The sequence below is a fragment of the Crocuta crocuta genome, unplaced genomic scaffold (genome assembly GCF_008692635.1).
Source record: "Crocuta crocuta isolate KB4526 unplaced genomic scaffold, BGI_CrCroc_1.0 scaffold3, whole genome shotgun sequence".
NCBI classification, from domain to species: Eukaryota; Metazoa; Chordata; class Mammalia; order Carnivora; family Hyaenidae; genus Crocuta; species Crocuta crocuta.
The window spans coordinates 10667025-10680041 of NW_027529934.1; the positions used below are offsets into that span (position 1 = coordinate 10667025).

Below are 13017 nucleotides of genomic sequence, written 5' to 3' on the forward strand. Positions count from 1 at the left end.
ATACACATATATATATATATATATATATATATGCAATGGAATATTATTCAGCCATAAAAAAGAAGTCTTGCCATTTCCAATGACATGGATGCAGCTAGAGAGTATAATGCTGAGCAAAATAAGTCAGAGAAAGACAGATACAATATGATTTCACTCCTGTGTGGAATTTAAGAAACAAATGAGCAAAGGGAAAAAAAAAATGAGAGACAAAGCCAGAAACAGAGTTAACTATAGAGAACAAACTGATGGTGACCTGAAGGGAGGGGTGGGGGAATGAGTGAAATAGATGATGGAGATTAAGGAGTACAGTTGTCATGATGAGCCCTAGGTGATGAATGGAAGTTTAGACTTACTATATTGCACACCTGAAACTAATATAATACTGTGTTAACTAGAATTGAAATAAAAACTTAAATATAATATCTGTCAACCTTGGCCATAGTTTTGAAGGTATAGAAAAGCTCACTGTGGATAATTTGCAAGGCAGAGGCCCTTGCAGGATAGTTCCAGTCAGGTGTCTAAAATTGTTTTGACTTCACGTTACCATTGGAATAGTTGGGAGTTCTTTTTTATGGGGTTGATACTGGGGTCAAAGTTGAATGTGCAGTTAAAGTAGTTGTACCTGGTTTTTTCTTCTAAGTCTTCTTGCCACTTACTAAGCCAGGGACTTGAACTGTATTAATTAATACACCCAAGTTAATTAATCACCCAAAAGGATGATTTTGAAGAGAAATGGAATATATCCAGTATTTTGAATGCATTGAAAACTGGTAGTTGTTGCTTAGAAGGCTTTTGGTTAGTAGCTTTTAGATTTGTTACTCTGTGGTTTGTTTTGAAATTATTTGCTACATCTACAGTGAATAGTATCTCTCAGACTAGCCTCACATGTGCTCCGCAGCTCACAGTTTTCAAATAAGCTGCCAAAAGAGAGAGGTTCTTTTGGTTTCCGTGGTTCCTACTAGGTTCTGCCAAATGCACCAGATGAAAGGAAGCAGACTTCTAAAGTATTAGTTGCGAAGGAGGAGGCTGCTGATGTGCCCCTTACCACATTTATTGCAATAGGGAAGTAATTAAATTTCTTTTCAAAAACAGAAAACTATTTCCTAGGAGTTAAGGTTTCAGATTGAAAGTAGCTTTGATCACAAGTTGAGTTCCATGACACAGCAGACAGAACCTTGGTGTTTGGTGTTTATATCTATAAATAAGTTTGTGTTTTATCTTCTATACTTTGTAGAGCCTTCAGCGGAGCTTTAGGGCTTGCCAGTGAGGTCTGAGCACTGCTTACCCTGAGCACATGAGGAGCTTACTCAGAAAATCCAGGATGGTAAATTAGTGAGGTTATCAAGTAGATGACCAAACAGATATCCTGGGCCATATCTTTGATATGTATGAGAAATAAGTTAGGAACAGCATGTGGTTCACTTTACCTTGAAAGCTCTCGGACAGTGTGTTCCAGCATGTTTGCAAGGCAGGCCTCTACGGTCATTTTTCTATATGAAATGCAAATTAGTTTGCGACATCAGCCTCATAAAGTAACTGGCATATCTGAACAATATGCCGCCTAACTCAGCATCTGAGTCTGAAGCTATTTTTAACTTGTGGCGAGTGCTTTTGAGAACTACTGTTTTCTGACGCCAGGAATCAACTCCATGGTAGTATCTTCCAGATCACATTAGAGTTGTGGTTCACGTAAGCAGGGTTCCTGGATGTGGGGATCGGCCTGGCCTGGGAACATGCGGGAAATGCAGACTGTAAGGCTCTGCGCTGAAGTTTCTGAATCTTCAGCCCAGCAATCTGTTACCCATCCCTCCAGGAAACATTAAAGATTGAGAATCCCTGCATTAAATTAATGACCTGGTCTGTCCAAGAAGCCTTAGACAGAAAAAAGGCTTAGAGAAAAATAATCTCAAAACCACATTTAGACCTTTGATGCTTCCTCTCTTAAGTAGAAAAGGACCCTATTTTTTGTGTCTGTTGATTAATACTTGTAGTAAATTTGACTCATTATTTGTGATAGGAGATGCTATAAAAATAAACGTATACACTTTTTTTCTAATTGAGATAAAATCCACATAACAATTAACAGCCATTTTATTTAATTTTATTTTTTAATTTTTTAAAATGTTTTATTTATTTCTAGCTAGCTGTCAGCACAGAACCTGACGAGGGGCTCAAACTCACGAACCATGAGATCATGACCTGAGCCAAAGTCAGACACTTAACCAACTGGGACACCCAGGTGCCCCAACAGCCATTTTAAAGTGTACACTTCAGGGGCATTTAGTGCACTCACTGTGTTGTGCAATTATGACTCTGGTTCCAAGACCTTCCCATCACCCCAGAGGGAAATTCAGTAAGCGTGAGGCAGTCAGTGTGTGCTCCCCTCCCCCAGACCCTGGCAACCTCTAATCTGCTTTCTGTCTCTATGGATTTCTCTATTCTGAATGTTTCTTATAAATAGAATCCTACAACATACGATCTTTTGTATCTGGTTTCTTTTACTTGGCATCATATTTTTGAGGTCCATCTGCATGTAGCATGTATCAGTACTTCCCTCCCTTTTAAATGGCCACGTGATTATATAGACCGTATTTTGTTCGTCCACCTGTTTACGGACATTTGCGTTGTTTTCACTTTCTGGCCATGGTGAATAGTGTTGCTGTTTGTGTACAAGTAGTCGTTTGAATTCTACCAGTTCTTTCAGATTTTGGGGAGGGTATGTACCTAAGAGTGGAATGCTGTGTTTAACTTTTTGAGGAACTACTTTTTTTTCCCCCCACAGCAGCAGCACTGTTTTTACCTTCCCACCAGCAATAGCTGAAGGTTCCAGTTTTTCCAAATTTTGACATAATTTATTTTCCTTTCTTTTTTTTTTTAATGAAAGCTGTCCTAATGAGTGTGAGTCTGATCTCATTGTGGTTTTTATTTGTATTTCCTGAATTACTAATGATGTTGAGCATCTTTCCATGTGCTTATTGGCTGTTTGTCTTTTTTAGAGAAATGGTCCTGTGCCCATTTTTCACTGGGCTGGTTTCTTTCTGTTGTTGAGTTGTAAGAAGTCTTTATGGGGGATCTGGGTCCAGGCCAGAATCCTCTATGTGACCTTTCGGGCCTGCCCAGAGGCAGTTTTAAGACTTTGGGGGGCTCCGTTGTGGGTAGCTGCCTTCCCACGCCAGACTTGGTACACAGCCCGCGCATCACACTCTTCTAGAAGCAGCTGCAGGCAATGCTCAGGCCACCTGCCCCTGGGCTTGCATACATGTCTGCATCCCTAGCCCGGGCAGTTTCTATCTGGAGGCCTCCTTACTGGGGACCGTTGGCTGAGGCACCTCTCAGGCACTTCTGCTGCGACTTTTGGAAGCCTTGGCTGAACTATTTTCCCCACTCGGATTCAATGCCTCCCTACTCCTCGCTCTTTTCCTTCGCTATGTTCTCAATGTTTGTGTCCCCTGCTCCCTAAAATTCGTATGTTGAAATCCTGTTGCCCACTGTAATTTTCTTAGAAGGTGGGGCCTGTGGGAGGTGATTAGGTCATGAGGGTAGAGCCCTCATGAATGGGATTAATGCTTTCATAAAAGAGGGCTCTCACCGGAATGTGACCATGCCTGTGCCTTGATCTTGGACTTCCAGCCTCTAGAGCTATGAGAAATAAATTTCTGTTGTCTATAAGCCACCCATCTGTGGTGTTTTGTTACAGCAGCCTGAATGAACTAAGACCTCCACCACCGCCTCCACCCACCCCTGCCTCTTAGCCCCCTGGGTCCATGAACAGGCAAGAGCCTTAGTTTAGGGATCCTTAGTGGTGAAATGATGTCCCCTGTCCACCCTGCATATCAGCTGGCCCTCACCTCGTGCCATTTTATGAGGAAAAATAGGGCACTAGAGCACTGGCACCTTTAATTTTGTGTCTTATTTGCAGTGTTGCAGTAAATGAGTAACATTGATTTTACTTTCAGGTTTGGCTTCTCCTTAGCCATCTTGGCACCTGGCAGCTAGATGTGTTACATGTTCTGGGTATTAGACCCTTCCAGATGTATAATTTGCAAATATTTTCTCTCATTCTGTGCACTATCTTTTCACTTTTTTGGTAGTGTCCTTTGACACACACGTTTTTAATTTGATGAAGTCTAGTTTATGTGTTTTTTCCTTGTGTTGCTTAGGCTTTTGGCATCATACCTAAGAATCCATTGCCAAAGTTAAGGTCATGAGGATTTACCCCAATGTTGTTTTCTTAGAATTTTATAGTTTTAGCTCTTACAATTAGGCCATTGATGCATTTTTGAGTTAATTTTTGTGTATGATGTAAGGAGGGGCCTGACTTCATTTGCATCTGGGTACCAAGTTGTGCTAGCACCAAATGTTGAAGAGACTATTTTTCCCATTGAATGGTCTTGGCACCCTTGTTGAAAATCAGTCGACCATGTAGGTGAGATTTATTTCTGGACTTTAAGTTCTGTTCCATTGGTCTGTAGGTCTGTCCTTAGGCCAGTATCACTGTTTTGATTAAAGCTGCTGTGTATTGAGTTTTCAAAATTGGGAAGTGTGAGTCCTCTAAACGTTTTCTTTTTGAGGATTTGACTTTGCGGGGTCCCTTGCAATTCTGTGTGAATATTAGTATTGCAATGTTAGAATATTGCAAAAAAAAAAAAAAAAGATTATTGGGACTTTGATGGGGATCACATTGGCTATGTAGATTGCTTTGGGGAGTTATTATCATTGTCCTCCAGTCCATAAACATGGGATGCCACTAATTTAGGTCTTTAATTTCTTTTGGCAGTGTATTGTGTTTTTTAAAATGTACAAGTTTGTGCCTCTTCAGTCAAACTTATTTCTGAGTATTTTAATCTTTTTCATCCTATTGTAAATGGAATTGTTTTCTTAATTTCCTTTCCTTTTTAAATTTTATTTATTTTATTTTGAGAGAGTGCAGGCAAGCAGGGGAGGGAGGTGGAGAGTGGGACAGAGAGAGAGAATCCCAAGCAGGTTCTGCAGTGTCAGCACAGAGCCCGACATGGGGCTCGATGTCACGACTCTGAGATCATGACCTGACCCAAAATCAAGAGTTTGACACTTAACTGACTGAGCCACTCAGATGCCCCCATTTCCTCTTCTAATTTTTCATTTCTTGTGTTTAGAAACGTGACTGATTTTTTTGTGTGTTGATCTTTTATTTTGCAGCTTTACTGAATTTATTAGTTCTAACAGTTACTTTGTGGATTCTTTATGATTTGTAGAGATAATTTCACTTCTGTGTTTACAGTTTGTATGCCTGTCACTTGTTTTTTGTGCCTAATTGTGTTGCTAGAATTTCCAGTACAGTGTTGAATAGAGGCGGTGAACGTGGGCATCCTTGTCTCGATCCTGATTTTAGGGGAAAGCTTTTACTATTTCACCATTTACTATAAGGTTAGCTATTAGTACTGTTTGTATTTATTTTTATTTATATTATTATTTTTTAGAGCATGCTCAAGAGCAGGGTAAAGGGCCAAAGGTAGAGCGCGAGCAAGAAAGAATCTTAGGCAGGCTCCATGCTTAACACAGAGCCCGATGCCGGGGCTCAATCCCACCATTCTGGGATCATCACAGGAGCCAAATTCAAGACTTGGATGCTCAACTGACTGAGCCTCTCAGGGGTCCCTGTACTGTTTTTATATCAGCATTACATTATATTCCATTTTTCTTTCATTTGAGATACATACAACAAATAAATAGAAGACTTCATAGACCTGTAAAATATATCCATTATAGACTTTCTTCTTGTACCTAGAAAGAATTTTGGTAAAACTGCATCTAATATTGTAATTAGATCACTGAAGTTCGCTAGTGCCATGCCGTTTTGACAAAATTAACCATGGAAATGAATCAGATAACCACTGAAATTATTTTTAAGTTGATTTGACCAAATTTCCAGTTTATTTTGACCTGAGATTTGGTCAAAGCAAATTTGATACCCATCATAGGACAGTTTAGAGAAATGGCAATTTTGCAGAAATCTCATGAGCAATATAGAAACTAGAAGCATCCTCCTGTCTTGATCTCTAATTGGTCAGAACCAATTAGGAGTTGGATTGTTTAGTTTGCAAGAGAGAAATAGGATCACTATAAGAGACATAAAATATTTGTACTATTAGATGATGACTTTTTTTCCTTAGGCTACTCAGGTCAGAAAATGGAGGATTCTTTAGGCCTAGTGTCAAGGAAGAACTTTCTAGGGGCGCCTGGGTGGCTCGGTCGGTTAAGTGGCCAACTTCAGCTCAACTCAGGTCATGATCTTGTGGTTCATGAGTTTGACCCCCATGTCAGGCTCTGTGTTGATAGCTCAGAGCCTGGAGTCTGCTTTGGATTCTGTGTCTCCCTCACTCTATGCTCCTCTTCAGCTCGCTCGCTCTCTCTCTCTCAAAAATAAATGTTAAAAAAAATTGTTTAAAAAAAGGAAGAACTTTCTAGAAATTAAGAGCAAATATGAAAGGGGCTACATCTCGCGATTGTGAGTGTTCTCAAAACTTGGTGAAAGTCAACACGATAGGACTCAAAGAAATCCTGCAGGATGGCACACAAAGGTGGTAAGATGGTCAATACCCCACATCTAGTATTCTGCCCTTCTCCATATAAGCCCTGGGGAAAGGAACTTAAGAATTCCTGTCATAACATAGGAAAAACACGTGGTACTTTCCTCAGTCAGCAATAACAGCTCGCCGCCACGAAGAGAATCTGTAGATGATGAACCACAGTGAGAATGCTGACCCACAAAGATGAAGAAACCAGATGCCGCTAGGGTCAAAAGAGAAGACAGAGCTCACCTCTTAACTGTGAGAGGAGGGGAAAGAAGAAAGAAGACAAAACACAGAAAGAGATTCAAAGTCATGTTTTGGTTCACCGCTCCCCCCCCCCCACCACCCACGTGTGGAATAAATCACCGAGAACAGGAATGGGGCCTGCCCTTTTTGTTTCATTTTTAAGTTTATGAGAAAACATTTACATCTCTCCTATTTTGGGGTCTCTTAGGCTCTTCCAGAAATCATCTTCTTCTGAGTGGTTGTGAAGAATTGACAGCAACAACGTAACACTAATTTTGAGCACTGTAAATCTAGGAAGCAGGCCTAGAGTAACACAAAACCAAAAGTCAGGTTTCAGTCGGTGTCAAACCGCACATCTTGAGGAAGTGAGGCTGCTCAGAATCCGGTTGTTTACTTGTGCTGTCACTACCTCTCACCCCAATCCCTGAGTTCCGATTGACACCTTTTTCCTTTGTATCTTCCATCAAGGGATGCGTGGGGGGTGGGGAGGATTGCAGAGAGGTGGCTAGTGGTCCTCCCCAGCACCACGGAGATGGCCCAGAGATGATCTTGGAAGACAAGGGAGTAAAAACAGTGTAGTTTCCACTTAAAGACCGGTCATTTCTCAAACACCTAATTGTGCCAGATGCTTTACTAGATGCTGGGTATTCTTCGTGCGCTTCTAGAGACCATCTCCCCGTAGAGGTAAATAGTTTTCCATGAGATTTGGACTCTAGACACCAGACATAATGGATTGGTGCTCTGATTTGTAGTCAGCTAGTGAGAGACAGGCTAGGCTTAGTCTCAAGTAAAAGTAAAATTTTGAGTCATTACTCCCAGCGTCCCCACCCCTGCTTTAGAGTAATTAGTTAAGATTCATTTGTTAATTTAGCAGTTCTTTTTAAGAGTTGAAGCTCTGAAAAAGTATATAAATAAACAGTTGAAGCTGTCAATTTCCCATTTCCTCTCCATTAGCTGCTTCTGTCAGGAGATGCATCCACCTAGAATCCTCCCTCCAGGCTACTACCTGTTCTTTAGTACTCAAACCACGGAAGACAAAGATATGTGATCTAGGCTTTAGCACTGCTTACCCTTTGGATTAGAGCACTGTAACTTCAGTCCACCTCCTGCTGGGACTAAGCATCCAACTGTGCTTGCTGGCAGCAGGTCAGCCAGAGGAACCCGTATTCCTGAATTCTAGGAATTGCACCAAGTTCCCCATGTTGGCTGTCTGAGAATCTGTGCTACTACGTGCTTATCTTCTCACGTTGTTTGATCTGTGCTAAGAAACTATAACTCTCTTGGTATTTTATCACTCAGCTGTCAGAGAATGTATTTCAAATCCAAGTTATCCTGTTGCGTCAAGATTTTTTCATTTATCTGACTAGCTGTCTTCCAGTGATTTAACATTTCTTTATCCTCTAGGGAAAAGTTAACCATTGGATGCCGCCAACTGGTCGAGATGGAAAATTCCATGCAGCAGTGCAATGCATCCGTCTATATGGAGGCCAAAAACAGGGGATGGTGTGAGGACATGCTCAACTATAGGACCTAAATCCTGATTTATAACTTAAAAGGAATTGCACTTGTCCTCAGGAGCAGTAGAGTGGCTTTCAACATTTTGAGTCAAACCCAAGAGTCTTTAAAAAATGTCTCTTAGGTGCAAGAAGGTGATTGCTTATTGTTGATAATCTCATTGAGGTTCTAAAAAGCCTAATCATCCATTGTGGGATAAACTATGTACTCAACTCAGTGCAGTTGACAATACCTCCCTACCTCTCTACTCCTGACGCTGAGCCTATCTGTCTAAAGAAGGGAGGGCTATCTTTTTAATCTCTTAGGGCAGGAAGCCACTTTGGCATCTGTGGAAGGCCTGGGGCCACAACATTAGCATCTCTCTCAACCCTAAACATGAGTACATGACCAGAAACCCTTCCAAACCCCAAGAAAGCATTAGGACGTGGCCACGCTCACCGTGCCCCACAAATGAGATCTTACCCTGGGCTGTTTTATGATCACACTGTCGTCTTTGTAGACCTGGTGAGCATAACACACATCCCTTCCACTCCCCCCAGGGTAATGAAAGTGGAATTTTGACTTCAGCTCCTTACTTACTATATAGTTTCTTTTCTTCTTCCCTGGGCTTGTCACTTTTCAGTGCATTTCTAATGGAAAAAGCAGGGGAGACCCCTATAACAGAGTTTACCCTTAACTGTGAAGAGGCACGGATTTGTGGGATTAGGTGGCAGTGACTAATGTTTGCCCCTAGCTAAACCAAGTGTTTGATTTATTTAGTTATACAATACATTGGAAATCCTTGTTTAGTAGAGCATATTATGATTTATTAATACATTAGATTAAATCTAATTTGGTATTCTATGATAAATGTTAATTTATTTTTTACAGAAAAAGCAATAAATTTTATTTTTACTAAGGTTTTGATTTTCATTTTACTTTCAGATTGTTTCTGAACCATGTACAAGGTATGATGATAAAAGTGAACCTCTCCAATGTAAGAGAATCTACTCCAGATTCTCAGTGTCAATCTATGCAGAGCCCCACTGACTTATGTTTGCATGGGAAGCCACACCTCTACCTAGGGCTCACATGCCATCAGGGATACGAGCCCCATGGAAGGAGAAGCTTCCAGAGGATCTCTGCTCTCTCCCTCTTTCCTTTTCTTACTGGAGGAACCAGAAAAGCATCGCCCTCCCCAAGCCTCCAAATTTTCTTCAGATTTTTATCCTTCAACTCCTTCTGGTTTGTTATTGGGTTTTGGTTCTGCTTTTAAAAGGCAAAAGATTTATACGATCTGAAGAGAAACCAGAGTATTTGGTTCTGCTTTATAAACTCCCTCTCCTCTTCCCTCTTTTTATTAAAAAAAATTTTTTTTTTGGTTTGAGAGAGAGCATGAGCAAGGGAGGGGCAGAGAGAAGGGAGAGAGAAAGAATCCAAGCAGACTCTGTGCTGCCAGCACAGAGCCCAACGCAGGGCTTGAATTCATGAACAGTGAGATCATGACCTGACCTGAAACCAAGAGGTGTACGTGACTGAGCTACCCAGGTGCCCTTACACATTTTACTCTTACGCATGTAGACTTCATCGTAGTCTATGCATCTTCTACTTTGTATATTAGTCAATTGCCTTTATTTTATTGAGATGTGTTTTCTTCTTTCTAATCTTGTTTTAATTTAGAAACTTTCCTTTAAACATGTTTAACCTGTTTCTTTAAAATGTTAGGGTTTTTTTCTTTGTTGCTTTCTCTTCTAATCTTAATTTTATACTTTCTAATAGTGTAATGCAGGAGTTGAGGGATTCTTTCGTTCCCCCCCCCCTTTTTTCTGGATCCCTCACTCTGGATTGAAATAACTCGACATATGGATCATTAAGCTCCACCTTGCAGAACACACACGTGTTTTGATGGAAGAATTATTAGATCCTTATGAGAGGAACTTACAGCTCTAAACTCTCCATTCTTCACTATGTATGGCTGTCATATTTGGGGCAGAACCCATCATAAGAACATCAGTAGGAATTATAAATGAGCAAAGTGACACCAGGGGAAGGGCTCTCTACAGAATGCCCTTGGCCTTAGTGAGAAGTTGGTGATAACTTCATGAGGGCCATCCACGGTATTTCTGCAGCAAAATTACTGGCACCATCTTACATTAGTAGACTTTCCCAACTTACTTTTACGAAACAGAATCCGCCTCCCTCCTGAGAGGACTAGGGAGGATCCTTTGGGTGTAGCCACCCCAGCAATTCCAGCATTCTAGGCCAAAGGCATGCTGGCTTTAAGAATTAATTAGGGTCTGAGGGCTCCTGGGTGGCTCAGTTCAGCATCCAGCTTCGACTCAGGTCATCTTGCGGTGCATGGGTTCGAGACCCCCATGGGGCTCTGTGCTGACAGCTCAGAGCTTGGAGCCTACTTCAAATTCTGTGTCTGCCACTCTACCCCTCCCCCACCGTCTTTCAAAAATAAACATTAATTTTTTTTTCATCGGTTGTGCCTCATTGGGAATGTTTAGACCTGTAATGGGCAATTAGAACTGCACAGACTAGAATTTAACAGATGAATTTCACTTCCCTGTTGTGGACTTTGTCATCTGAAAGGGGACATAAACATGAAGCTCATTTCCTTTCTCTTGGCCATCACCTTAAGGGAGAAGTCTTACCACCTTTTCAGGGTTGGTCCAGGTTTATTTAGATGGGGTTTTGGTCAGAGCCTAGGTCACACTGTTCATACTCCTTTTGACAGCCCTCCCCCCCTTCACTATTTAATTTGAGAGCACCCACACCAGCATGTGAGTCTAGGAGGGGCAGAGAGAGAATCCCAGGCAGGCTCTGAGCAGTCAGCCCAGAGCCTGACACAGGGTTCAACCTCATGAACCATGAGATCATGACCTGAGCCTAAATCAAGAGTTGGATGCTTAACTAAGGCACCCAGGCGCACCCGGAGCCCTTTTCAAGCATACTTTTTCCACTCCAGTGAAAATAACCCGTTACCAGCTATGAAACTGGACGGTGAGGCGGTAGACACCCAGACCCCAGCTAGTCGTTTGGCTCAATGTCCCAAGTACAAACTGATGTTAACACCCTATTTCTTTAGGAGTTCTGTCTTTCCTTAGTTTTTGCAACTCAACTGTAGACTGACGGTCATGGGCTAAACTACCTTAGGTCCCTATATAATCCTTGCCTGACCAGTAGGAATCAATGGTTCCCTGCTGGGATTTCTAAGGAGGTAAAATTCAAATATCTTTCTTAGTCTCCTTTTGAAAGCCTTTTCTTTTAAAAGATGTGGCACCCTTTTGGTTAAGCTGGGAAAACCAAACTTTTTTAAAGTGTACAGTTTTTTTTTCCAAAACAATCACATAATCAACAGCTCTCACGCCCTTTTGTAGTCAACTCCCATCTGCACCCCAGGAAGCCATTCATGTGTCTGCTATCCCAGGTTTCTTTTCCAGAATGTTATTTAAATGAAGCCTTGAGGCTGGCTTTTCACTTAGCATAATGCTTCAGAGATCCATCCATGTTGTCTTTAATCAGCACTTCATGTTTTTTATTCCTAGGTAGTATTCCATTGTACGGATGCACCAATTTACCCATTCACCAGTTGGAAGGCCATGTTGACTTATTTTTGGTGACTGAATAAAGCGCCTGTATTCACATACAGTTTGTGAATGTTTTCATTTCACTTGGATCAATTCCTAGGAAAAGTGATTACTGTGTCGCAGGATATTTTTGTCAGAAACTGTCAAACTTTTCCAAAGTGACCTTACCATTTTGTTAATTCCTCCAGCAGTTTCTCAGTTGCTCTGCATCCTAACTAGAACTTGCCATTTTTTTACTAGGTGTGTCATTTTGCTTTTCACATTTTCCTAATGATTTATGATAGCATCTTTTCATATTTTTTGGAATCCACTTTTCTTTGGAAAAGTGTCTTCAAATCTTTTGCAAAAATTTTTTTTTCTTTTTTAAGTTTTGGAGTTCTGGGTACCAGTCACTTATCAGGCATATTCTTTCAAGCCTGTACCTTTAAAGACTTAGTACCAATTTTACTTAAAATCGAGATAAAACACTTGCTCAATGCAGGAGGTGGATATTGATTTGGGAGTAACCTTAATGCATAGTTGGCCCAAATTATATTGGAAGGGTTACATGTGGTAGATGGCCTTTCAACTTTTTAATACTGTCACTCACTGTGAACTTGCTCTGTCGGTTCATCTCTGGGTCATTCCCTCATTTTTCATTCATCCTAGTTTGGTACTGTGTGCCTTTTCTCCAGGCTAAAATTACTCCCTTTGCTCACTGTGAGCAAATGTATAGCCATGTATCCAGATATAGGTCCTTCTTAGATTTCCACATATCAACCCTGTACACACTAAGCTTTTACTTCCCTCTCCTATCCAACCCCCCAGTGAGGCATGGAGCTGTTAATAGTGAAGTTTAAATATTTTGTGGCTATTACTGCTGGTACTTGTTGCTCAGCATCATTTTACAACTGAGAACCTTCTGGTTTTATTATGAAAGAAACTAGTTCTTCATAGTAATTTTTTTAACCTACAGAGAATTCAACTATTTTCCCTTGATTTTTAAAAAATGAATACATTTGACATGTCACATTGTGTAAGTTTAAGGTGTACAGCTTGCTTTGATACCTTTATATACTGCAACATGACTGCGATGGACTAATATTTATCACATTACATAATTATAGCATAACATCTATAATATTCTTTAT

General features: G+C 40.8%; 1 protein-coding gene across 2 annotated transcripts in view; it reads left to right on the forward strand.

The window, feature by feature from the left end:
- Positions 1–11944, forward strand: part of SWT1 (SWT1 RNA endoribonuclease homolog) — a 95323-nt gene extending 83379 nt beyond the window's left edge. The window contains exons 19-21 of one of the 2 annotated variants that reach the window (XR_013334921.1): positions 8202–8446; positions 9237–9259; positions 11846–11944. Coding sequence is in view for 1 of the 2 variants with exons in the window: in XM_077763270.1 (XP_077619396.1) it covers positions 8202–8331 (130 nt within the window). In the remaining variant the exon portion in view is untranslated. The other variant, XM_077763270.1, reaches the window with a different exon arrangement.
- The last annotated feature ends 1073 nt before the right edge of the window (positions 11945–13017 follow it).